Source organism: Oryctolagus cuniculus, chromosome 18 (assembly GCF_051225735.1).
Source record: "Oryctolagus cuniculus isolate XC-2025 breed Fujian yellow rabbit chromosome 18, ASM5122573v1, whole genome shotgun sequence".
Classification (NCBI taxonomy): domain Eukaryota; kingdom Metazoa; phylum Chordata; class Mammalia; order Lagomorpha; family Leporidae; genus Oryctolagus; species Oryctolagus cuniculus.
The window spans coordinates 13877569-13902808 of NC_142884.1; the positions used below are offsets into that span (position 1 = coordinate 13877569).

Sequence of the window (25240 nt, forward strand, 5' to 3'; positions counted from 1 at the left end):
CGCCAAGGAGGGGCTAAAAAGACTGGGGCTGGAAGGACGGCCAGCATCTGAGGTGGGGACTGGACCAGATAGGGCCCGCAGGTCTCTGCAGTGCCCATGCACCCTTGCCCACCTGCTGGAATGCACTTTCCTCTCCTTGGGGGAGGGGACCCTCTGGCCACGCCTTTCTCTGTCCCTGCATCCCCTCTGCTTCCTCAGCGGCACACGATGTGCATCTGACCCATCACTATGCTGAAGACATTAGGACATGGCATCTGGGGTTTGTGGGACATGGGACCAGCCCCCTCCCACCACCAGCCCCAGCCCCAGCCCCACCAATTCGCCATCCCAATCCCTTTGCAAGTGTGACTCAGCGGAGGCTCTCGACAGGGGCTGGCCCTGATTGTCCAGGTGGCCTCAGTGATTATCCAGTGGCCTTCAGGGATCCTGAAGAGCAGAGAAAGGAAGCCGGGAGCGGGGAGACTGAGAGACAGAGACGGAGAGCGCGCTGCACAGGTGACGCTGGCTTTGAGGATGGAGGAAAGGCCACGGCCCAGGGACTGCAGGTGGCTCCAAAAGCTGGAGAGGCAAAGGGAGGGACTCCCTGGGAGCCTGCAGAAGGAGCCCGCGTGCCCGACACCGAGTTCTACTTCTAACGTCTGCGCTCCCCAAGCTGCCAGAGAACAAACTGCGGCCTGAAGCCGCCACCTTAGTGTGAAGTTTTCGCAGTAGCCATGGAAACTGAAATGACGCAGATCTGTAAACGTTAACAAAAAAAGCATCAAGACTCAAAAGTGTCCCTGCCAGTGGATCTGTGGGACTCAGGCCACGCCCACTTAGCTGGCAGAAAGGAGAACCCGCCATCCGTTAAGGCCAGTCTCGCGCAAGTCTCCCATCAGTAGCTCTGGGATGTGTTCTTTGAACAGAGTGTGGCCTCCAGAGTTGAAGTGGCTCCCGGGGCAGGGACGAGGCACCTGGACGCCTGCCACTCGTGTTGGGGCTCACCAGGCACTGGGTGTGCTTGGATTCTGACGGGGAGGCACCGAGGAGGAAGAGCCCAGGAAGGCCAGATGCATGCCGGGGGCCGCCCCAGAGAGGCTGCCAAGAGCCTCGGGGGCTGGATGCTTGCTCTTTAGCAAGTTACTCCCTCTCTCTGGGTCTCAACCTTCTAATCCTTAAAATGGGGAGAATATTCCCTGCCTGAGCATTCTTCTCAGCTTCCCATGTTCTAGCGAGGGAAAGCAGGTGAGAGAGCCACAGGACCAGAGCCCAGCCCAGCTGCTACGGGAAAGAGCAGGGTGAGGGTGGGCGAGGGTGGGCGGGCGGCCAGGCAGGCCAGGTGCTGGCAGCCCACGCCAGAGGAGGGCCTGGGTCTGATGCCCGGCTCCACCTTCCTGCTAATGTGCACCCTGGGAGGCAGAGGTGATGGCTCAAGTAGCTGGGTTCCTGCTGCCCCCGTGGGAGACCTGGACTGAGGACCCAACTCTTAGCTTCAGCCACAGGGCAGTCCTGTGGGGAGTGAAGCAGGACGTGGGCGCACACTCGGTCTCTCTCAAACAAACAGAAGAAAAGCAGGGCAAGGGCAGCCGACGTGAATGCTTATGGAGCCGAGGCCGGAAACCAAGGACCTGAGGCAGCTGGAGCAGGCGCCAGCACCAGGCGTGAGTGCCGCCGGCCAGCGCGGCCACATCTGGATTTTCAGGAAGAGTGGGAAACGGGCATTCGTGCATGTATCTGCCAAGTTTAAGTGTCAGCAACCAATTCCACATTTTTTAAAGCTGTGAGTGGACATCACTTCTTGAGGTTCATATCAGGGGCCCCGGGGGGCACTGAGGGAGTGTCTGGCATGAGGGCTGCCCTGGCTCAGGGACTCTTTAAGTCTGTGATAATCGGGGTAGCAACAGCCACGCCCAGGCTGCTACCACCATGACCCTCGTGTCCAGCTCAGCACTCCCCCAAGAATGCCCCACTGAAGACACGGCCATTTTTATCCCCATTCCTCAGATAAGGAGACTGAGGTACAGCGAGGGGATGTGGCCCCTCTGAGGCCACACAGCTGGCTGGTGGCAGCGCTGAAGGCACAGCTCTCCCACGCCCTTCGCTGACACACAGCGCGCTGGGGAACGGGGATCCACCCGAGCGCCTGCAGCAGCGCCCAGCGCCCCTCCGCAGACCAGCCCCTCGCAGCCCTGGGTGTGGGAAGACAGCAGTCGCTCACCAGACTCCGCTGACGCAGCGTGTGGACAGCGCCCGGGGCATGATCTCCGAGCCCTGCTGCATGAAGCCCCCCACGGGGAACCAGAGGCTGTTGCCCAGTGTGTACTGGTTCTCCAGGATGTGGGGCCGCGCCCGCAGGCACGGGTGCGGGTTGTACCACTCGTAGGGGCTCAGCCTGCAGAGACAAGGGTGGGTGGATGGGGCCCAGGTGGGAGGAAAGCAGAGAAACAAGGAGACAAAAGGTGGGGAGGAGAGGCCGACACTGTGGCGCAGCAGGTAACGTCACCGCCTGGTGACACTGGCATCCCATAAGGGCCCCAGTTCACGTCCCGGCTGCTCCACTTCCTATCCAGCTCCCGGCTGGTAGCCTGGGAAAGCAGCTGAGGATGGCCCAAGTGCTTGGGCCCCTGCCACCTATGTGGGAGACCTGGAAGAGGCTCCTGGCTGCTGCCTTTGGCCTGGTCCAGCCACAGCCATTGTGGCATTTGGGGAGTGAATCAGTGGATGGAAGACCCCTCTCTGTCTCTCTCCCTCTCTCCCTGTAACTCTCACTTTCAAATAAATAAATAAATCTTAAAAAAAAAGGTGGGGAGGCAGCCAAAGGAGAGGAAAAGGGACAACAGGGGTGACAGGGACGATAGGGGTGACAGGGACGATAGGGGTGACAGGGAAGACAGGGGTGACAGGGACGATAGGGGTGACAGGGACGACAGGGGTGACAGGGAAGACAGGGGTGACAGGGACGATAGGGGTGACAGGGACAATAGGGGTGACAGGGGTGACAGGGGTGACCGGGACGACAGGGACAACAGGGGTGACAGGGACGACAGGGATGACAGGGGTGACAGGGACGATAGGGGCGACAGGGGTGACAGGGACGACAGGGGTGACAGGGAAGACAGGGGTGACAGAGACGATAGGGGTGACAGGGACAATAGGGGTGACAGGGACAATAGGGGTGACAGGGGTGACAGGGGTGACCGGGACGACAGGGACAACAGGGGTGACAGGGACGACAGGGATGACAGGGGTGACAGGGACGACAGGGGTGACGGGTGACAGGGACAACAGGGGTGACAGGGGTGATAGGGGTGATGGAATGACAGGGGTGACAGGGACGACAGGGGTGACAGGGATGACAGGGGTGACAGGGACGACAGGGATGACCGGGACGACAGGGACAACAGGGACAACAGGGACGACAGGGATGACAGGGGTGACAGGGACAACAGGGGTGACAGGGGTCACAGGGAGGACAGGAATGACAGGGGTGACAGGGACGACAGGGGTGATGGGGTGACGGGGTGACAGGGGTGTCAGGGACAACAGGGGTGATGGGGTGACAGGGGTGACGGGACGACAGGGGTGACAAGGGTGACAGGGACGACAGGGATGACAGGGGTCACAGGGAGGACAGGAATGACAGGGGTGACAGGGACGACAGGGGTGATGGGGTGACGGGGTGACAGGGGTGTCAGGGACAGGGATGACAGGGACGACAGGGGTGATGGGACGACAGGGGTGACAGACGACAGGGGTGACAGGGACAGGGATGACAGGGACGACAGGGGTGATGGGACGACAGGGGTGACAGACGACAGGGGTGACAGGGGTGACAGGGACGACAGGGGTGAACAGGAGGCCCAGCCAGACAACTGCAGACAAGTCAGAGCCACAGGGCAGAGGCCCCGCCCCTCCCTCCCAAGCAGTAGGCAGTGGACTCACCTGGCAGCCAGGAACAGGACACAGCTGACAGCCAGGTAGGCGAGAAGCATGAAGAGCCACACGGCAGGGGAGAAGGGGTCCAGGAAGGAGAAGTAGCCAGGCTTGCGACCCTGGCGGGAAAACGGAGTGAGCCCTGAGCCACACCCCACGCTCCTGCCCCCTGCCAGAGACCCAGAGCCAGACAGGCCCCCTGAGGTTTGGCCTGCAGCCCCCGGCCCCAGCCCCGGCACTCTCCAGGACATACCATGTGCACTCGGTAGAGGATGCTGATGCCCAGGGTCATGAAGGGTTTGGAGAAGTCGATGACCTTCTCCCGCTCGGCTGTGATGGTGAACGCAGCCACAGCCAGGTCTGCCTTCTGCTGGAGGGGAAGTGGGGTGGGGGCAGAGGGGCCGGGGGAGACAGAGACGGGCACTTAGAGACAAATGCACTGAAGGAGAGTGGCAGAGAGAGGAGGACAGGAGGGGCCAGGAGCCTGGGCTGGCCTCGTGAGTCGCCTCCTGAACTCGGGTTCCCGGGCCACTTCCCTGCCCAGCAGCCCTCCCCCACCTACTCCCTCCTGTCCCCTCCCACGTCGAGTTCATCTTAGGGCCCTGTTTCATCTGCCCCGCACGCAGCCACGCCCCACCCTGGGTTTCACCTCCATGTTCACAATGAACGATGGGTACCTTCACGGAGCACTGGCTGCACACCCAGCCTCACTCAACACTTCACGTCCAGCGTCCTGGATGCCCCTCCCATCAGCCACCCTGCTTTATAGATGGGGAAACTGAGTTTCAGGAAGGCAAAGACACGACTGAGGAGAGGTGGGAGCCAGGGACACAGCTGCTACTCCCCTGCCCCCCCCCGCAGGCACGGCGACCTACATGTGAGTGTGAAGGCAGCCCCGAGACCCAGGACCAGCGCACAGCTCAGCTGAGATAATGACCAGGGGTGGCCCCGAGTTGCGGAGGGTGTGGAGTCCATGTCTGAAGCGGGGCCTGGCTGGCACACCCAGAATTCCCTAGGAATGTGCAGGCTGATCCAAATGGGCCATCTCACTCTGGCCCACGGGGACTTGAGCCGGCCTTAAGGCTGGGGAGGGGCCTGGCTCCTCCTCCACCTCCCCCCCCACACACACTCTGCACGTGAGACTGTGCGGTTACTTCCACACCACCACACGTGTGTGCTTCACACGCAGGCACCCGGGGACTCGGTGAATGCAGACTACAGCACAAAGCAGACCCAGGGGGCATTCCCTGGAGGCACAGGCCACACACACACACACACACACTCACTCACTCTCATACACACACTCACACACACACTCACTCTCATACACACACAGTCACACACACTCACTCTCATACACAGTCACACACACACACACTCTCACACACACTCACTCTCATACACACACACACTCAGACACTCACACTCAGACACACACACTCTCACACACACACACTCACACACTCACTCTCTCTCTCTCTCTCACACACACACACACGGTGCAGCCAGGGCATATGCAATGGCCTCAGGCCAGAACTTTCACGCCTCTGGGCTCAGTTTGTCCATCTGTAGAAAGAAGATATTGGGCCCAGCACCCCCCACAGCTCCTAGTCCAGGAATGCCTCCTCCATCCCCCAGGCCTCAACTGGGTCCCAGAATCAAGCTGGAAGTGCAGGGGTCCCCAAGCCCAAATTCAAGCAGGGACCGCATCCTGGAGCTGACGTGAGGGCCAAGATCCTGAAGGGGTTGAGACTGTGAGTGTGTGAGGGCAGGAGGCCCGGGCAGCAGCGGGCCAGGGAGACAGGCACACGCCTTAGAGACAGCCTGGCATGGGGAGAGGGGGTGCAGGCCAGAGAACAATCCATGTACAGCCCCAATCCAACCCGCAGCTGGGCCTAAAACAGAACCCACGCTTAGCAGGTGACACAGGTGCCAACGCGTAGAAAGATGATGGCTCAAGTCCTGAACACAGCAGAGGTCAGTGAGAGACGGCTCAGGCCCAAAGGCTACAAGCCAGGCAGACAGAGGTGGCATAGGCTGAAAACCAGACCCCAGATCACGGAGCCGGCAGATGGCCCGAGAGGCAGTCCAGGGCCGGGAGAGCAGAGGCGGATCCCAAAGGCAACTCCTCTCCCACAAGCAGAGCCAAGAGCTGACAGAGGCGGCACGGGGCCCAGAGTAAGAGTGAGATGGCGCTGGCCCAGGACAACATAGGAGCCGAGGGACAGGGCACAGCCCCAAGGCCGTGACATGGCCGGCGCCCAACATGTGGCTGCGTCCAGGGTGACTCGGGGAATTCCCGGGAGTGAGCATGCGCAGCTGTCATCCTAGTCCTGTGTCCTTGTCACTCTCGTGACCGGGAACCACTGTGGGAACAGTCACCGCTGACCCAGGAGTCCTCCACGGAGGTCCACCCTGCAAGGCCCCCACAGTGGCCTCAGTGCCTATGCCAGAGAGGGGGAAGCAGCAGTCTTTCCGCTGGCCTGGGGGTCCTCCAGAATGCCCCTGCCCATCTCCACTCCCCATCCCCCGCCAGGACCTCTTCCCAACGAGGAGGACAGCGGCTCTGGCTCTGTCCAGGCCTAGGCCACCAGCATCTCTCCCAACAACCACCTCCTCACTGCCGCCACTCACAAGCCCCAATCCAGTCACAGCTCCTCAGACAAAACCGTTTTGTGGCCCATGTGCCTTGCGTGATCTGAGACGCACCCGCCCGGGCCCGACCACGGTGGCCGCGTCTCGCCCTTCCACACGGCAGGCTCATTCTCCACCTCAGGGCTCTCATACTTCCCCCGCCATCCCCTCATCATTTCAGGCTTAGACCCCGCCCCTCAGCCCTCCCCAAAGCAGCCTGCAGACCCCACCTCACCCCCACCCCCGGGTCCTCTCTCACGTCACTCTGGCCTTCTGGGGGCCAGTGGAGAAGGTCTCGCCTGCCTGCTTGCTGACGACCCCCCGTCTGTGTCACAAGCTCTGTATACACTGAGTTCCCGGCAAACGCTGCCTGGCTTTGACCAAGCCCAGCCTCTCTGACTGGCATCCCCACGCCATCGCTGGCTGCTTGCTTTGCCTGCCACACCCCTCCACCCCACAAAGCTGGATCCCACCCTTCCCTCCTGGGAAGCTTCCACGGACCCCCCACACCTGGACACCACTGGATCTTGGCACTCGGCTCAGTTTGGAGAGGATGGGCTTCTGCGCCTCTGCTATCCCACCACCAGCCTTTCGGAGGCAGGGCTGGCCGGGGTCGCCGTGTGTCTCCAGCACCGCCCAGGGCAACTCAGAGCAGCACCTGCTGCCCTTCACATCCCATCCTCCTCCGAGGGAGCCCGGGAATGGCACTGCTTCCCCGGGGGCCCTCCCAGACGCAGAGGCCTCTTCTCCCGGGTGCTGCAAAGGATCCTCATGCAGGCCACACGATGCAGTGACCTCCAGGGCTCTCCCCCGCGGAGCTCGTTGGGACTGCCTGCATTTCCACCATTCTATGCGAGAACAAACTGAGGCAGAGAAAGGGTGACCACCTTGGTTAGCAGACGCCGGGATTTACAAACACGTCCCCTCTGAGGGTGCCTTACCTGTCTGCTGCCCTAAGCCCTGTGCAGCTGGAGCACCTGAAGTCAGGTGCAGGTGTGGCTCCCTGCTGGATCCCGGGGGCTCAGGAAGAACAAGAGGGTCCTCGGACCTCCTCCAAACACTGCCTCGCACCCAGAGTCACCCTGGCACAAGCCTCCCTCTCCCTTGCACAGGACCCTCCCTCTGCCCTCCTGACTCGACCCTTTAAACTACAACTAGAATGGCTCCTCTGTGCCTCCACTGCCCACACCTGCACAGCCATCATCATGGCTGCAGAGCTGTCTCCGCCCCCGGGGCTACCCAGGCAGCAGCTGGCCACACCTGCAGTCATGGCCTCCACTGCCTCTACCTTGTCACCCAAGCTTCTCACTGTCCCTTCCCCAGCCCACATGGTCCCGCCCCATGCTGTCTTCCTGAGGTTCTCCTCTCAGCCCCTAGACGGCCTCACCTGCCTCATGCCCACACCTTGTCCTCTATCCCCACGCTGTAGCCACTCTGCCCTTTCCACCTGCCCATTCACTCATCCATTCAACAAATACCAGGAGGTCCTTGAAAAAATGGAATGAAAAGGTAAGTTTATTTTAAGTCCATGCATACTGTTTTCTTAATAGTCACTTTTCTTGACCCTTTTGAATTGCATGCATGGATTTTTAGATATTTTTTGCACCAAAACAAGCTTGCATCTTCATTCCATTTTTCCATGGACTGTTTGAAGGCCCATGTTTTTATGTTCGCTGAGCGCCCTCCACTGGTCGAGCGTGGGTCAAGCTTTGCAAATTCAGCAGTGACTAAACACTAATGCCAGGCAGTGACAAGCTGGCAATGGTGAAAAATTAGACTGCAGGCAGACCCTGCACTGTGAGGAGACAGGACACGACCCAGGTGGAGGTTCCAGGCTGAGGGACCGGCAGGTATAGTCCCTGGGGTGGGAGGCAGCTCACAGCGTCCAGGGAGGCTGGAGTAGGCAGGAGGGGAGGAGACGCACAGGGCAGGACCAGAGCCCTGAAGGGCCTGTGGGCCAGGCCAGGGGCTGGATCAGAACAGATCACAGGTACAGGAGTGGCCGTGGGGACCAAGGAGCCCACAAGAAGCTGCAGGTGGGGCTGAGTGGCGGGAGAGAGGCAGTCAGATCTGGGTTTTGCTCTGAAGCCAGAACAGGAGGCTGGGATGCTGCAAGATGCTCCTCCCAGAGTCTTTGTACTGTCCTTCCCTCCTCTTCCTCCTCCCCCTCACTCCCAGCAGAGACACCCACTTGTTAGAGACGTCTCCCAACCACCACAGACCCTGGCAGCTGTTCAATTTCCGGGATGAATTCAGGAAGAATTCAGATGACGAGCCACCTGGGCAAATGACAGAAGGTTGTCTAAATGCCCCCAAACCAATCAAAGCATTTGTGACTCTTCCTCCGCTCCAAACCCACTCTCTCCACCCGGCTTTGTGCAACCCACCGTCCTGCTTTGCCAGGCTGCTTCCTGTTGGGCGCTGCCAGTGGAGGGCGCTAGTACTGGAGGCTGCAAGGCTGGAGGAGGCAGAAGGGGTTGAGCCTGTCCTCCCACCCCAGCCGCTTCCACACCTTGAATTCGGTTCACAGCTCCCTAGCACTGCAGTGCAGGAGCGCCCCTCCTCAGGGTGTGAGTTTCAGTGCTTCCTGTTGTTTTTTCAGGACAGGGATTCAGTTACTTCCTGCTGTGCTACCTCCCTGACACCTGACGGCAAGGTGGGCAAACTGGCCCTCAGGCCAGGCCCAGCCCATCTGTCTACTTTTGCCAATGATGCTTTATTGGAACGCAGCCACGCCTGCTGGCTTCTTGTTACCCTCGCCTGCTCCCCAAGCAATAAGAGAGCAGAACCCCAAAGCCACACACACTGACTCTGGCCCTTCACAGGACAGGCCGCTGGGAGCTCTCTTCTGGCCCTCTCGCCACGCTAACGACTTCACACCTGGAAAAGGGTTCTCTGCACCCCGACACCCAGCGTGGCTGTCCCCCAGGCAATGACGGCACCTCGGACCACATGGTCATTCCCTGGCACCCGCAGGTGTTCAGTCAGCAGGGCCCAGTGACGGACGAGGAGACAGGGGAGTTTAAAAGGAGAACTATTGCAGTGCGGGCATGGGTTTGCCGCAAACCCTAGCAGTCCATGCCATGAGTCCTCACGGGTGCCAGCCCGGGGCTCCACACAACATCCCTGTTTGCCTCCGATGCGGTGCCCGTCTGGGGACCTGCCCGCTCATTAGAGCCAAGCAGCCGCTCAGCCTGGCTCAGCGTGGGCTGGCCGGGCCTTCACGCCCTCAGGACCTCCCTCCTGGGTTGCTGGAAGCACATGACTGAGGGAGCACACGCACACGCACACGCGACGTGCGGGAAGCTGCCCCCCAGTGGGGCCCCGTGTTGTGCAGTGGTTTAAGCTGTCACTTGTGTTGCCGGCTGCCTGTATCAGAGCACCAGTCTGAGTTCTGGCTGCTTTGCTTCCGATCCAGCTCCCTACTAACGCGCCTGGGAAAGCAGCAGAGGACAGCCCAAGTGCTGGGGGCCCTGCACCTCTGTGAGAACCGCCAGCTCCTGGCTTTGGCCTGGACTAGTCCAAGCCATTGAGGCTGTTTGGGGAGTGAACCCGTTTGGAGTAGATGACTACCTCTCAGTACTCTGCCTTTCAAATGAATACATCTTTCAAAAGTTGCCACCCAAATCCAAAAAGCCCACCCTCGAAATGTTACCAGCAGCAGCCAGAAGCACCCCGTCTCAGGGGTCTGGGCCCACTTTCTGAGACTTAACCTTCTCCAGCCCTTTCCCTTGTCTGCCGGCCCTCAGGGATCCTAACTGCCTCCTGCAGGTGCGACCCGAGTGACCCCTTCCCTGGTCACCTTTCCAGTTAGCTAGTTAACAACTTCACATTCAGTTAGCAAACCTTTAGCAGGCCGCTCTGTCAAATAACTGATGACTCTGGTCAAGTGACTGCTTCTGCTTTTGTCTCGGGGCTGGACACTGCCGGGGGTTGCTGCCATCCCACTTGCTAAGTTCCATCCAGCTCGCCAGATCTGGTCAGCACAATGCTGGCTGTCCACATGGTAAACGAGCGTGCCGCCATGTGGGCCGGCGAGCTCCAGTCCTCTGTGGCCTGCACTGTGGCTGAGGGTGCTGCCCTCAGGAAGGTGTGGAGATGTGTTCTCTTGGCTTCTAGTGTCCTGGGAAGTCGGAGCAGGGAACAAAGCCTTAGCCAGGCCAGTGGCTCACGCCAGCTGCCAAGGGCTGTGTTGATTCACTCCAGGAAAGATACCTCATGTGGGACAGCAACTGCAGTTGGAGCCACACCACCTGATTACAGCGGCAGTGATCCACAGTCATCTTCCAAGTTCCCTCTGCCGCCTGCGGAGGCCAAACCAGCCAGATGCACGGGGCCGAGTCACCAGCCCTGCTGTCAAGCTGCTGACCACTCCATCTCTGCAGTCTCCCCAAAGGACGCACACTCCTGAGTTATGCCCTGGGCGGCTCTAGGGCTTTCCACTTGGCTCCTCCCACCACAACAGCTCTGCCTCCAGGGCTTGGCGCGCCAGTGTGGAACCCTGTGGTGGCTGTGGCTATTACAGTAATATGGCCAGGAACCGGGGAAAAAACAGAGGCCGAGGCCTTGTCAGGCTCAGACTCCAGCATCACCTGTTACACGGCCCCACCGGGGCTTCCCAGTCAAAGCAGGAACCATCAAAATGATTCTCCACACAAGCCAAGGTCCAGGGATGTCAACAGCTGGACAGCAATCCAAACACTCAGTGTGGAAAAGGAACCCCTGTGGGAACTGGCAGAGTTTCTGGGAAGCATTTCAACAACACGTAACAAAAGTCACCACGAGTGGCTTCTGTTTTCACACTCACCAGCTCCAGAGAGCCCAGCCCAAGAAGGGAAGTAGCATAACACAAACAAATGAAAACACCTGGGGACGGCGACATATAAACAACCGTTACACAAACCAATGAGCGGCAGTGTGTGTCCACGTGGCGGCACTCTGCTCAGGTTAAAATGGTCAGATGTTTCGGCCTTTCGGATTGGCGAGGATTTTCTTAAAACATTGAAAAACACGGGCTGCTGGCACGTATGCACTCCTGGCGGGGTATAACCGGGAGGGCGGTTTTGAAAGGCCACTTGGCAGTGGGAGCTTAAAACAACCCGCAGCCTCTGACCCAGCGCTCGCACTTCCTGAGATCTATCCACCACCGGGCAAGTTCACCGGGGCACTGGCTATGCTGGCAGACTGGAAACCACCCAGGCAGGCGGCCACCAGCAGGGACACGTTACTTAATTCATGCTTCAGCCACACGAAGGAGTCTGTGCATCTCCACCTGAGTCTGAAACAGGCATCTCCAACAAGCCGAATCCAGAGAGAACCAGTGTCCTAACCCCACCCGCCAAGCCCCCGTCTGCTTCCTGTGGAGGAAGCGGCCTCTGCACGCACGCAGAGCACGACAAAACCTGCAGCCGCCCCGATCCTCTCTGCCTCTTGTGCACTCCCAGCCTGGCTGCACGCCAGACTCAACTGTCACTCAGGCAAAAGCCAAGGCCTTCTTCCTGCTGCCTCCCAGAGCCCCCAGGCAGGCGTCCTGTTTCGACTCCTGCCCTGCCACATTATTCCCCAAGACAGCAGCCACAGTCATTTCTGCATGATTTAAAACTTAGACCCGGGGGGTGTATCTACACAAGGGAATATTATTCAGCCATAAAAGGGGACATGGCACTGACACCTGGATGACCTTCCAACACCTTGCACTGAGTGAGAGAAGCCAGATACAAAAGGCCACATATTGGGTGATTCCACTACATGAAATGTCTACAATAGGTAAATCTATGAGATAGAAACACAGGGGGCTGATGGGGGCTGGGGGAGAGGAATGGGCAGCTTTTGGGGTGAGGAGGTTTGGGGATTCAATAGAGGTGGTGTTAGCACAACACTGCCTATACTTTTTTTTTTTTTTTAAGATTTATTTATTTATTTGAAAGGCTGAGTTCCAGAGGGACAGAGAGAGAGAGAGAGAGAGCGAGAGAATGTCTTCCATCCATTGGTTCATTGGAGCTGGGCCAATCTGAAGCCAAGAGCTTCTTCCAGGTCTCCCATGTGGTTGCAGGGGCCCAAGGACTTGGGCCATCTTCTACTGCTTTCCCAAGCCATAGCAGAGAGCTGGCTCAGAAGTGGGCCAGACAGGACTTGAACCAGTGCCCATATGAGATGCTGGCACTGCAGGCGGCAGCTTTTACCCACTACGCCACAGTGCCAGCCCTATTACCTATACTCTTGAAAAAAACAGCTGATTTTGTTTTGTGGAATTTCACCTCAACAAAAAGGAGAAGAGAAAAAGAGATCACAAAATATTCTGTGCTTAAAACCAACCAACATGGCCGGTGCCGCGGCTCACTTGGCTAATCCTCCGCTTTGCGGCACCGGCACACCGGGTTCTAGTCCTGGTTGGGGCGCCGGATTCTGTCCCAGTTGCTCCTCTTCCAGTCCAGTTCTCTGCAGTGGCCCGGGAGGGCAGTGGAGGATGGCCCAGGTCCTTGGGCCCTGCACCCGCATGGGAGACCAGAAGGAAGCACCTGGCTCCTGGCTTCAGATCGGCGCAGTGCCAGCTGTAGCAGCCATTTTGGGGGGTGAACCAACGGAAAAAGGAAAAAGGAAGACCTTTCTCTCTGTCTCTCTCTCTCACTAACTCTACCTGTAAAAACAACAACAACAACAACGGGCTGGTGCTATGGTGCAGTGGGTTGAGCCACCCTTTGCAATGCCTGCATCCCATCAGCACTGAGTGCCAGTTCTCGTCCTGGCTGCTCAGCTTCTGATCCAGCTGCCTGGTAGTGCACCTAGGAAGGCAGTGGAAGGTGGTCCAAGTGCGTGGCCCCCTGTACCCATGTGGCAGACTGAGATGGAGTTCCAGGCTCCTGGCTTCTCCCTGGCCGAAGTGACCCAGCAGATGGAGGATCTCTCTCTCTCCCCCACTTCTCTGTCATTTTACCTTTCAACTAAATCCAATAAATCTTTGAAGAAATACACAACATAATAAAAGTAAGTAACACCCAAACACCTCAATGGTGTCTGCGAGGCCCGGTCATCTACAGTCAGGGTGCTTTCTCATACCCCACCCCTGGCCCCAGCTCCCCTCCCCTCCTTGAACGCCTGCAAGCGCACTCGCCTCTCAGGGCTTTATCCTTTCAGGACCTCTACCCGGAGAACACTTCTGCCAGACCCGTGTGTTCACTCTTCGAGTACTTCCTGAGAGTCTGCTGGATGCACTGGGGTCACAAAAATGGGGACAAGACAAAGCCCTGCCTTGGTACACCTGTTGCCAGCAAGTGTTCCCCAGGGCTCCCTTCCCCACCTCACTCAATCTCTTCTCAAAAGCTACCTAAGGGGCCGGTGCTGTGGCACAGTAGGTTAATCCTCTGCCTGTGGTGCCAGCATCCCATATGGGCCCTGGTTCTAGTCCGGCTGCTCCACTTCTCATCCAGCTCTCTGCTTTGACCTGGGAAGGCAGTAAAGATGGCCCAGGTCCTTGGGTCCCTGCACCTGTGCGGGAGACCCGGAAGCAGCTCCTGGCTTCAGCCGTTGTGGCCATTTGGGCAGTGAACCAATGGAGAGAAGACCTTGTTCTCTGTCTTTCCCTCTCACTGTCTGTAATTCTACCTCTCAAGTAAATAAATAAAATCTTAAAAAAAAAAAAAAAAGGCTGGCTGGCGCTGCGGCTCACTAGGCTAATCCTCCGCCTGTGGTGCCGGCACTCTGGGTTCTAGTCCCGGTTGCTCCTCTTCCAGTCCAGCTCTCTGCTGTGGCCCGGGAGTGCAGTGGAGGATGGCCCAAGTGCTTGGGCCCTGCACCCGTGTGGGAGACCAGGAAGAAGCACCTGGCTCCTGGCTTTGGATCAGCGCAGCGCGCTGGCCATGACGGCCATTTGGGGGGTGAACCAACGGAAGAAAGACCTTTCTCTCTGTCTCTCTCACTGTCTAACTCTGCTTGTCAAAAACAAACAAACAAAAAAAGCTACCTAACCAGCTTGTCCCAGACAACATCCACACACGTAGAGCACCCTTCATATCCCCTTTCCTGCTTGTTGCCACTCACAAATCCTCGGGACATGACCAGATACAGTGATGTTTGCTGTCAGTTTCCCCATGAGACTGTCAGCTTCAGCGGGGTGGGGAGCATGTCTGTTCTTTGCAATGCTACCTCCTCCTGGCTGGGAGAGCAAGGTAAACAACAGGTGCTCAGTAAGCGAATGACTACATGTAGCCACTGTTAAAAATGAATGGTGGGGGTGGATGCTGTGGTACAGTGGTTGATCCACATCCCATATTGGAGTGCCTAATCCCGGGCGCTCCACTTCCAGTCCAGCTTCTTGCTAATGTGCCTGGGAAGGCAGAGGATAATAGTCCAAGTACTTGGGTCCCTGCCATGCATGTAGGAAACCAGGATAGAGCTCTTAGCTCCTGGCTTTGGTCTGGCCCAGCACTGGCTGTTGTGGACATTTAAAAGAATCAGCAGATGGAAGATCTCTGTCTCTCCTTTTCTGTCACTCTACCTTTCAGAAAAATAAATAAATAAATAAAATAACAACACCCACATACTAGAGTGCTTGGTTTCAATTCCTGACCCTGGCTTCTGACTACTTTCTTGCTTATGTGCACCCTGGGAGGCAGCAGGTGATGGTTCAACCACTTTGGTCCCTGCCACCCATGTGGGAAACCTGGACTGCACTCCTGGTTTCCGGCTTTGGTCCTTGCCCACCCCTAGCCCAGCCCTGGCTGTTGCAGGCACTTGGGGAGTGAACCAGTACATGAGAGCTGTCTCTCTCTCTTTACTTTTCAAATAAATGTTTTTTAAACAAGGCAGATCTAGGTGTACTAACACAGAAAGATGACAAGAAGTAAGCGAAGAAGTATATCATACAACAGTAGGTATAACAGGACACCACTTTCGAATGTTTACAATTTTTTCAAACATTATTTATTTGACAGGAAGAGACAGAGAGACTGATTCACTCCCAGTTGCCTACAGTAGCCAGGGCTGGCTCACACCAGGAACTGAAACCTCAAGCCAGGTCTCCTGCATGGCTGGCAGAGACTCACGTATGTCCACCATGATCTGCTGCCTTTCTGGGTGTGCTTTGGCAGGAAGCTGGAATTGGAAGCAGAACCAGGACTTGAACTCGAGCACTCCAATATGGGATGCAGGCATCCCAAATGGTGGCTTAACGACTTTCAATGCTTGCTCTTAAAAAGTTAAAATCTTGGGGCCAGCGCTGTGGCATAGCCTACAGTGCCAGCATCCCATATGGACACGGGTTCAAGTCCCAACTGCTTCATTTCCAATCCAGCTTTTTGCTAATGGCCTGGGAAAGCAATACATGTCCCAAGTACTTGAGCCCCTGTACCCATGTAGAGACCCAGAAGAAGCTCCTGGCTCCAAGCTCAGATCAGTCCAGCTCTGGCCCTCGTGGCCATTTGGGGAGTGAACCAGCAGATGGAAGATCTCTCTCTCTCTGTCTCTCCCTGTCTCTCTGTAACTCTGCCTCTCAAGTAAGGAAGAAGCTCCTGGCTCCTGGAATCTTCCCAATGTGGCCATCTAGGGAGTGAACCAGTAATGGAAGATCTGTTTCTCTGTCTCTACTGCTCTCTCTGTAACTATTTCAAGTATATATATATATATATAACATATATATATATATTTATTTATGTATTTGAAAGACAGTTACAGAGAGGCAGGGGTGGGGGGAGGGACAGAGAGAGGTCTTCCATCCGTTTGTTCACTCCCAGATGGCCCCAACGGCTGCAGCTGAGCCCATCCGAAGCCAGGAGCCAGAAGTTTCCTCTGGGTCTCCCACGTGGGTGCAGAGGCCCAAGGATTTGGGCCATCTTCTACTGCTTTCCCAGGCTATAACAGAGCTAGATCGGAAGTGGAGCAGCCAGGACTTGAACCGGTGCTCATATGGGATGCCAGCACTGCAGGCGGTGACTTTACCCACTGTGCCACAGTGCCAGCCCCAAGATATGAATCTTTTTAAAAAAAATTTTTTTAAAGATTTATTTATTTATTTGAAAGTCAGAATTACAGAGAGAAAGAGAAGGAGAGGCAGAGAGAGAGAGAGAGATCTATCCACTGGTTCATTCCTCAAATGGCCACAACGGCCGGAGCTGCGCCAACGCGAAGCCAGAAGCCAGGAGCTTCTTCTGGGTTTCCCATGCGGGTGCAGGGGTCCAAGGACTTGGGCCATCTTCTACTGGTTTCCCATGACATAGCAGAAAGCTGGATGGGAAGTGGAGCAACTGGGACTTGAACCAGCACCCATATGGGATGCTGGCATTGCAGGCGGCAGCTTTACCTCCTACACCACAGCGCCAGCCCCAGTTTTTAAAATCCATACATGCATCATTGAAATTATAGAGAATGAGCTGGAGGAATATGCCCCACACTCATGAAGTGGGCTGTCTCTGGAATGTGGATACTCCACGTGCAGTGCTCATAACCCTGCACAGTGTGACTATGTGTCACATATGTAACCAGGAAAACCCACAGCTGTTCTTAAATTGCTTATGCAATCTTTCGGTGACCTGCAGAAATGTTTACAAATCTTTGATGCACATACAGATTTTGTGCAAAATGGAATCATACTTAGTACAAACTGTTTTTATAACCTGAAACACAATCTATATAAACAAAATTTTAAAAATCAGGATTCAAAATTCTGTCTGCACAATGAGATAGTTTATGAAAGCATAAAACAGAGGCATGCTGTAGTGTTGTTTCTTTTCTTCTCTTTAGCTGCCTGTGTTTTTCACAGTGAATAAAAACACTGGCACTGTTGGGGCCGGCGTTGTGGCGCAGTGGGTTAAGCTGCCACCTGCAACATGAGTGCTAGTTGGAGTACCAGCTGCTTCACTTCCAATCCAGCTCCCTGGTAATGGGCCTGGGAAAGCGGCAGAGGATGACCCAAGTGCTTGGGCCTGTGCCACCCACATGGGAGACCCAGAAGGAGTTCCAGGCTCCTGGATTTGGCCTGGCCCAGCCCCAGTCATTGCAACCATTGTGGGGTGAACGAGCAGATGAGAGATCTCTCTCTCTGTCTCTCCTTCTTTCTAACTCTGCTTTCAAATAAATGAAATAAACATTAGCATTGCAAGACAAATACAACATGCTATGTGAAAGTGCAATCTAGGGGACTCAGTGGAAGTCCTGGAGACAGGGCTGGTGGAGGGCTGCGAGCAAAAGCTGAAACTTCCATGAAGTGCTCTGCTGAGTCACCACTGTGCTAGGGTGTGGGCGGTGTGCACACGCGTGTGAATGGGGCATGCATGTCTGGGAGTGGGCGGTGTGTACACGCGTGTGAATGGGGCATGCATATCTGGGTGTGGGCTGTGTGCACATGCGTGTGAATGGGGCATGCATGTCTGGGAGTGGGCTGTGTGCACACGCGTGGGTATGGGGCATGCATGTCTGGGTGTGGGCGGTGTGCACACACGTGTGAATGGGGCATGCATGTCTGGGTGTGGGCTGTGTGCACACGCGTGGGTATGGGGCATGCATGTCTGGGAGTGGGCTGTGTGCACACGCGTGGGTATGGGGTGTGCGTGTGAATGGGGCATGCATGTCTGGGAGTGGGCTGTGTGCACACGCGTGGGTATGGGGTGTGCGTGTGAATGGGGCATGCATGTCTGGGAGTGGGCGGTGTGCACACGCGTGGGTATGGGGTGTGCGTGTGAATGGGGCATGCATGTCTGGGAGTGGGCGGTGTGCACACGCGTGGGTATGGGGTATGCGTGTGAATGGGGCATGCATGTCTGGGTGTGGGCTGTGTGCACATGCGTGTGAATGGGGCATGCATGTCTGGGAGTGGGCGGTGTGCACACGCGTGGGTATGGGGTGTGCGTGTGAATGGGGCATGCATGTCTGGGAGTGGGCTGTGTGCACACGCGTGGGTATGGGGTGTGCGTGTGAATGGGGCATGCATGTCTGGGAGTGGGCTGTGTGCACACGCGTGGGTATGGGGTGTGCGTGTGAATGGGGCATGCATGTCTGGGAGTGGGCGGTGTGCACACACGTGGGTATGGGGTGTGCGTGTGAATGGGGCATGCATGTCTGTGTGCATGAGGTGTGTGCGTATGTATGGGGGGTATGCTGTGGATGGTGTATAGGTATGCATATGGGTATGTCTGTGTGTACAGGGTGTGTGTGTGTGTGTGTGTGCTGGTAAATGGGATACGCATGTGGAGGGTGTTGTATGTGTATGGGGTATGTGTACACATGTGTGCACATTACAGGGAGACTGTGGGCAGCATTTCTGCAAAGCTCTTGACAGAATCAATCAGTCACTCATTTAGCACTACTGTATTAGCACCTGCTGTGCACTGGGCCCTGCTGGAGGGAGTGCCATGGGTGAGGTGCGTGGCATCATGTTGATCATGACAGCACCTGTGTCCTGCACTCACACAGCTCACAGGTCCCTGCTGGCAGCCCTCCATGGGAGGGGTCATTATTCCTCCCCATATTAGGGGGCACTGACACCCAGAGGGGGGCAGTCATCTGCCCACAGGTCACACAGCCAAGAAGGGACAAATCCAAATTCACACCGAGGGTTCTCCAACTCCATAGCTCACACTTCCAGCCACACCCTGCACCGTGCCCATACCAAGGACGACTACCAGGAGTGAGCACCTATGCATCAAGTGTGCACCAGGGCCTCCCAAACGCTTGGCCAGCCAATCTCCCAGAGCTCCGAGAGGGAGGCAGCCTCATCTCCAGAGGGGACAGAGCGGTTCACCAAGGAGTGCAGGAGACCACGGGGACCTAAGCTGCTTCTGTCTGGCTTCTAACCAGTTTGTGGGAGTAGTGGACGCTGTGGTGGCCGCCCAGACCCTCTGTCAGGATCAGGGTTCTCGCTGTCCCAGCAGCCCTAGTGCTGGCGGCTGATGGTCCTGACCTCCACCTCCAGTGGGGTTATAAAAGGCCTCAACCCAGGGGGAGTGTCCGTGGTGGCCGGCTTCCTTCACTCATGGGCAAGGAGCCAAGGGCAGCACAACACACACCCACCTGCATATCTCTGTCTCTGCTTCCTGAGACCACAAAAAGGCCGAATGTGACCCTGACTCCTGACAGTGTGGCTGCAGTAGACACTGTGGCAGCTGTCCAGTCCCCACACTTCAGGGACCTAAGCTGTCTTCTCTGCCCCAGGTGGGGCTGGAAGGCGCGGACTCCATCCTGAGGGCCCAGGAGCCACAGCGGAAGCACAGAGGTGACGGGTCCTACAGCAGGACAGGCTGGGGTGCTGGGAGACTGAGGCCAAGCCAGTGAGGAGGCTGGCGAGGGCTGGGCCTGCAGTGAGGGCAGGGAGGACAGGGAGCAAGGCCAGTTCCAGCAGCAGCCACTGGGTGGAAGAAATGGACCATATTCCAGACTGGCCAGGGAGTCCTGGCCTGGCACCGCAGTGACAGGGCACGTGGGTACCCGGGCTACACTCCACTTGCAGGTCACTCCCTGGCTCCCAGCCCACCACTGGGCCTCCAGCCAACAACAGTGTGTCCTGGAGACGGTATCTTGGTGTGTTTAGGCCAACAGGGGTAACACCAGCCCCTCCCTTGCTGGGCAGCCAGGAACCATGGAGTGAACACAGGTCGGAGGGCATGGACAACAGTGTGGCATGGCGCGTTATCCCCATTACTCCATTTTCCTCGAGTCCCTGGGGATCTGGAAAGGGCACAGGCCTGGGAAAGACACACATGCCCACAGGCTCTGTATCAGAGCCAGGCCCTTCGCCAGTGAGCCCCACACCTCGCAGCGGGGCAGGCAGTAGCCTTCGGGGCCACGAAGATGGCTGGGAGCGTGCAGGTAAGGAAAGCCTGCTGCGCTCCCAGCACCAGGTGAGAAGCAGCAGCTGCTGCAGTGGTGCCGGTGGTACCCGCACGTTCACAGCTCAGCTCAGACCCGGCAAGCCCCGCCCCGCCCATCCTCCCGCTCCCAGCCTGCTCCTCCTCCGGGTGTTCTCTCAGTCAATGTCATCACCAGCTGCCCCAGCCAGACGCAGGAGGGATGCCTGCGTCCTCTCTCCTGCAGCCCGGCCCAGGCGGTACCAAGCCCTGCTGCTCTCCAGCGCCTCCTCTGGCCCCAGGCCTGCCACCTGCTCCTTACCTCCTTTCTGGTCCGGCTGCCACTGCTGCCCCGCCCAGACCACTCACTTGAGCCAGCTCAGAACCTTTCGAGGGCATCCATGGACCTGCTGCCGAGACCCAAACCCTTTAGCCATCTTAGCAGGAGCAAGGCCGGGTCTGACTTGCTCACTACTATGTCCTCAGGGTAAGGCACAGGGCCTGGTACACAACAGGCACTCAGTGACTACAGGCTAGACAGAGGGTGAGCATACGCATGTAGACACGGCTTGGCCATGCCGACAGGAGTACAGGGTACACGGACACAGCACCCTCCACCCACCTGCCTAGCCTTTTCCATGGAGTCATTCATTTCAGGCTCACAGCCCTGTGTGCAAGGGGCTATTATTTTCCCAGTTTTACAGCTGCAAAATGAAACTACAGGGAGGTTCAGTAACTTGCCCAAGGTCACACGGCTGTTGCACAGCAGAGCCAAGATTCAGACAGGAGTTGGTGTCACAACCACAGGCGAGCTGGCTGCTGCAGCTGCTGTGCCCCAAGCGCAGAGTCAGGCGGCCGTAAAACGGAGGCTGCCTGGGAGGCCTCCTGCCTGCACTGGCTCCCGTTAACCCGGACCTCACTCGGGAGGCCTCCTCCAGAGCTGCTGATTTGTGGGGCCCCAGTCAAAGGAAATCTCTGAGGCTGTGCGGCCAGGCAGTGGCGATACACCACGGGGGAGTCTGCTGGAGGAGGCACAGGCCCCCAGCTCTGGACTCCTCCTCTGCCTGCTGTCTCACCAGGTCCTCTTTAGGCTTCAGGTCTTAAAACCCACCCTGGGGTGGTGCCTCAGGGCCAACCTGAGGGGTGGGGGGATCAAGTGGCCAGGACTCAGGGGACAAACCCACCCCCACGTCCGTCAGAACAGCTCTGCTTTTGTCCAAGGTTCTGAGGGAGCTTTCATTTAGAAAAAAAAAGTTCTGCCGTTCAAAATAACTTTTGAAAACCAGTGCCCTAAGGGAGAAATGTCCTTGTCACGCAGAGTGGCCTTCTCATGTCTACCCTGGTGACATTCGCGAGCTTGGATGCAGTAAATGACAGCATGAGAGAGACAGGAGGGTGCGAAGCGCTCCTGTGCCCGGCCAAGTCAATGTCAAGCCATCCTCACAGTCTGGCCATGTCCCTGCTCTGTGCACCACTCTGGGTGTGTCCTAAGCTGGTACCTGTCTCCTGTGCCATACTCCTGCCTCGGGGCACTTGCCCACCTGGAATAAAAACAGGAAATACAGGGGCAGGCATTTGGGGTAGCAGTTAGGATGCTCGGGATGGCCGCGTCCCACGGCGGAGTGGCTGGCTCAAGAGTCCTGGCTCCACTCCCAGTTCTAGCTTCCTGCTACAGCACACCCTCACCCTGGGAGGCGGTGGGCAGGCGCAATGAATCGGGTCCCCACCACTCACATGAGAGACCCAGACTGACTTCCCAGCTCCTGGGCTCGGCCTCAGTTGTTGTGGGCATTTGGGGAATGAACTGATGGGAGATTTTCTCTCTCCCTCCCTCTGCCATTTAAATAAATAAAATAATAAATACATTAATTTTTGTTTTCAAAAGAGGAACTACACAGCAGTTCTAGTACCTGTGCCCTCACCGCAGACCTGGGAGGTTTTAGCCCCATCTCAGGAAGCGGCAAACTGAGGCTGAGAGAAGTGACTCACACGAGGGTTCCGATCCAGGCTGTCTGACTCCAAAATATTCTTTCCACTGCACCCTCCTCCACCACCTCCCACAGCCCTGCCTCTCATCCCTCCTCACCTTCATGCAAATTCCGCCACACAAGGCCCAGCTGGCTCCTACAGTGCACCCACTCACGCCTACTGCTTCCTCTGCTCCAGATGCATCCTTTCTCCCATACCCTGCGCCTCCTTGCTGACTCCTCACACTGTGTAGCAATCAGTTTGGAAATTACCTCTTCCAGGAAGCCTTCCCTGGATGCCCCTGCTCTGGGCTCCTCCTCTGCGTTCCCACATCATGGCCCAGATGGCTTTGCGTGTGATCCTGTGCTGTCCTGCACTCCACAGGAACTCTTAAGTTTTGGGGTATAGGGTTCAAGTCCATGAGGCTCACAGCTGTATCCCACTCCCCGTAAGGAGCGAGGTACACAGTAGGTACTTAATAAACACCTACTAAGTGAGAGCTTGAGTTCAGTCTTCAGTGTCAGCAACATGCCTGAAGCTGTGTAGGAGGTGCAGCCTCAGCCTGCCTCCTGCAGGAAACCTTCCCTGACCACCGAGGCTTCTGCCGTATTCCCACTCCACGTTGCTTCCGTTCACAACACACCTCTGAGTACCAACTACGTGCAGGCGGTGTGAAAGCGGGACACAGAAGGGACGTGTGGCTGCTCTTCCCCAGCCCTGCCCCACAGCACTGACCGGGGCCCTGAGGCTCCACTGCGCCCCTGACCTAGACCCGGCCCAGCCATACCCGGTTGATGAGCTCGCCGACCATGCCTGTCCAGGAGCCATTGGGCTCGGGTGCCCCATACAGCCCGTCCTCCACCAGCCGCAGGCGGTAGCGGAAACGCAGCAGCTCGGCCAGCTCCCGCAGCATGTCCACGCAGAAGCCCTCGAAGCGCTCGTTGCCTGACAAGGCCTGGAAGTTGGGCCGACGCATGACGTACGGGTTCTCCTGCATGGGCACAAGAGAACAGGGTTTAGGGGCTGGGTCTCAGGTGGGGCTGGGTTGGAGATCGGAGTCCAGGTTGGGGCCCAGGGGCCCGTACTGGTCAGCCGCAGAGTGGGGACAATGGGGTCACTCTGCACATTCTTTACCCGGACATGCTCAGACTGGGGAGGGGCTGGAAGCCAGAGGAGCAGCACACAGACTGCACCCTGGCGAATGGCAGGCACCCGGTCCCATCTCTACCAGACAAGCCCACGGGCCCAGGATTCAGACTCAGACCCTCCAAGGGAGGGGGCAAGTCAGACAGAACCAGAATGGAGGATGGGGTTCGTGCCAAATGGAAGAAGGGGCTCCCATATATTTTACTACAACGCACGGTGAGAGACCCGCGTGGGTCACACGCACACACCTCACTGCCCTTCCAGACTTAGCTCCGCCCCCACTGGCCAGCAGCAACACACTCCCATCTCTTCTGCTCCGCCTGACTTCATTTTCTCACGGGGCCAATGGTGACTCACTCCACCGACTCTGTGAGCTGCCAACGGTCAAAGAGGGGATCCCCCGCCAGGATTGAGTTCCGGCCCAAAGCCACCATGAGGGAAGTAGGCCTGAGACGCCAGATGGTGCAATTTCAAGAGAATTTGGAAACCTAGATTGTTTTTATAAAATCTCCTGAATATAAATGCTAGCAGCCAATTCAAAGTCTAATACCATTAAAAAAAAATTGTTTTGCAGGCCAAAGAAATGCACCTGCTAGTTTGTGACCTCTAACCTACAGCCTTTTCCTCCACTTCTTTTTTTTTTTTTTTTTTTTTTTGACAGGCAGAGTGGACAGTGAGAGAGAGAGACAGAGAGAAAGGTCTTCCTTTGCCGTTGGTTCACCCTCCAATGGCCGCTGCGGCCAGCGCTGCGGCCAGCGCACCGCGCTGATCCGATGGCAGGAGCCAGGAGCCAGGTGCTTTTCCTGGTCTCCCATGGGGTGCAGGGCCCAAGCACCTGGGCCATCCTCCACTGCACTCCCTGGCCACAGCAGAGGGCTGGCCTGGAAGAGGGGCAACCGGGACAGAATCCGGCGCCCCGACCGGGACTAGAACCCGGTGTGCCGGCGCCGCTAGGCGGAGGATTAGCCTAGTGAGCCGCGGCGCCGGCCCCTTCCCTTACTTCTGAGACGTTCGGGCCAGATTTACTGACCCTATTCCTGCCAAAGAGACGCAAGAGCAGGGAGAATGTTCCAGGCGCTGCTAAGAGGCAGCACAGGAAGGTGACGGTGACAAAAGGGAACTTAACGACACAGTTACTGTCCTGATGGATTTTTGTACGGTATCATTTTGGATAATGAGCAGGAAGACTCAGGACTTGGGAAGCAGCTGGGGGAGAAGGCTTTGGCACTAGCACCCACCTGGCTGCTGCATGCCCAGCATCTGCCCTGTGAGAGAGCTCCCCACCACTTCACTTTACCTCCTCAGTGACCTTAGGCAGGGGGTCTTATTAAACTCACTTTCCCCAAGTGCACACGGAGGCTCACGGAGGCCAAGTGACCTCTGCCACCTCTCATTCATTCAACACGTAATGCTGTGGCCCAGCAAGTTAAGCTGCCACCAGTAACGTCGGTATCTTGTATCAGAGCACTGGTTTCAGTTCCAGCTGCTCTGCTTCCAATTTAGCTCCTGCTAATATGCCTAGGAAATCAGCAGAAGCTGACCCACGTGTTTGGGCCTCTGCCACCCATGCGGGAGACCCAGATGAGAATTCCTGGCTCCTGGCCCAGCCCCAGCAGCTATGGCCATTTGAGGAGTGAACCAGCAGATGGAAGATCTTTGTCTCTCCCTCTCTCTCCATGTCACTCTGCCTTTCAAATAAATAAATCTTAAAATACACACACACATACACACACGACAGCTCTGGGGAAGACATGAACATAGTACTTTGCTGCTCTTCCCATCACTCAACAGGTGAAGCGCGTTTCCCT

General features: G+C 57.0%; 1 protein-coding gene across 5 annotated transcripts in view; it reads right to left on the reverse strand.

Moving 5' to 3' along the window:
* GRIK5 (glutamate ionotropic receptor kainate type subunit 5) overlaps positions 1-25240 on the reverse strand; it is a 58823-nt gene that overhangs the window by 13325 nt on the left and 20258 nt on the right. For 3 of the 5 annotated variants that reach the window (XM_089319049.1, XM_051836466.3, XM_051836469.3), the window contains exons 12-15: positions 23074-23277; positions 4166-4282; positions 3922-4031; positions 2198-2371 (exon numbers count right to left, since the gene is read on the reverse strand). In XM_089319049.1, coding sequence (XP_089175175.1) covers positions 2198-2371; positions 3922-4031; positions 4166-4282; positions 23074-23277 — 605 coding nt within the window. The remainder of the gene's footprint in view (positions 1-2197; positions 2372-3921; positions 4032-4165; positions 4283-23073; positions 23278-25240) is intronic. The other 2 variants (XM_051836468.3, XM_051836470.3) reach the window with 1 other exon arrangement.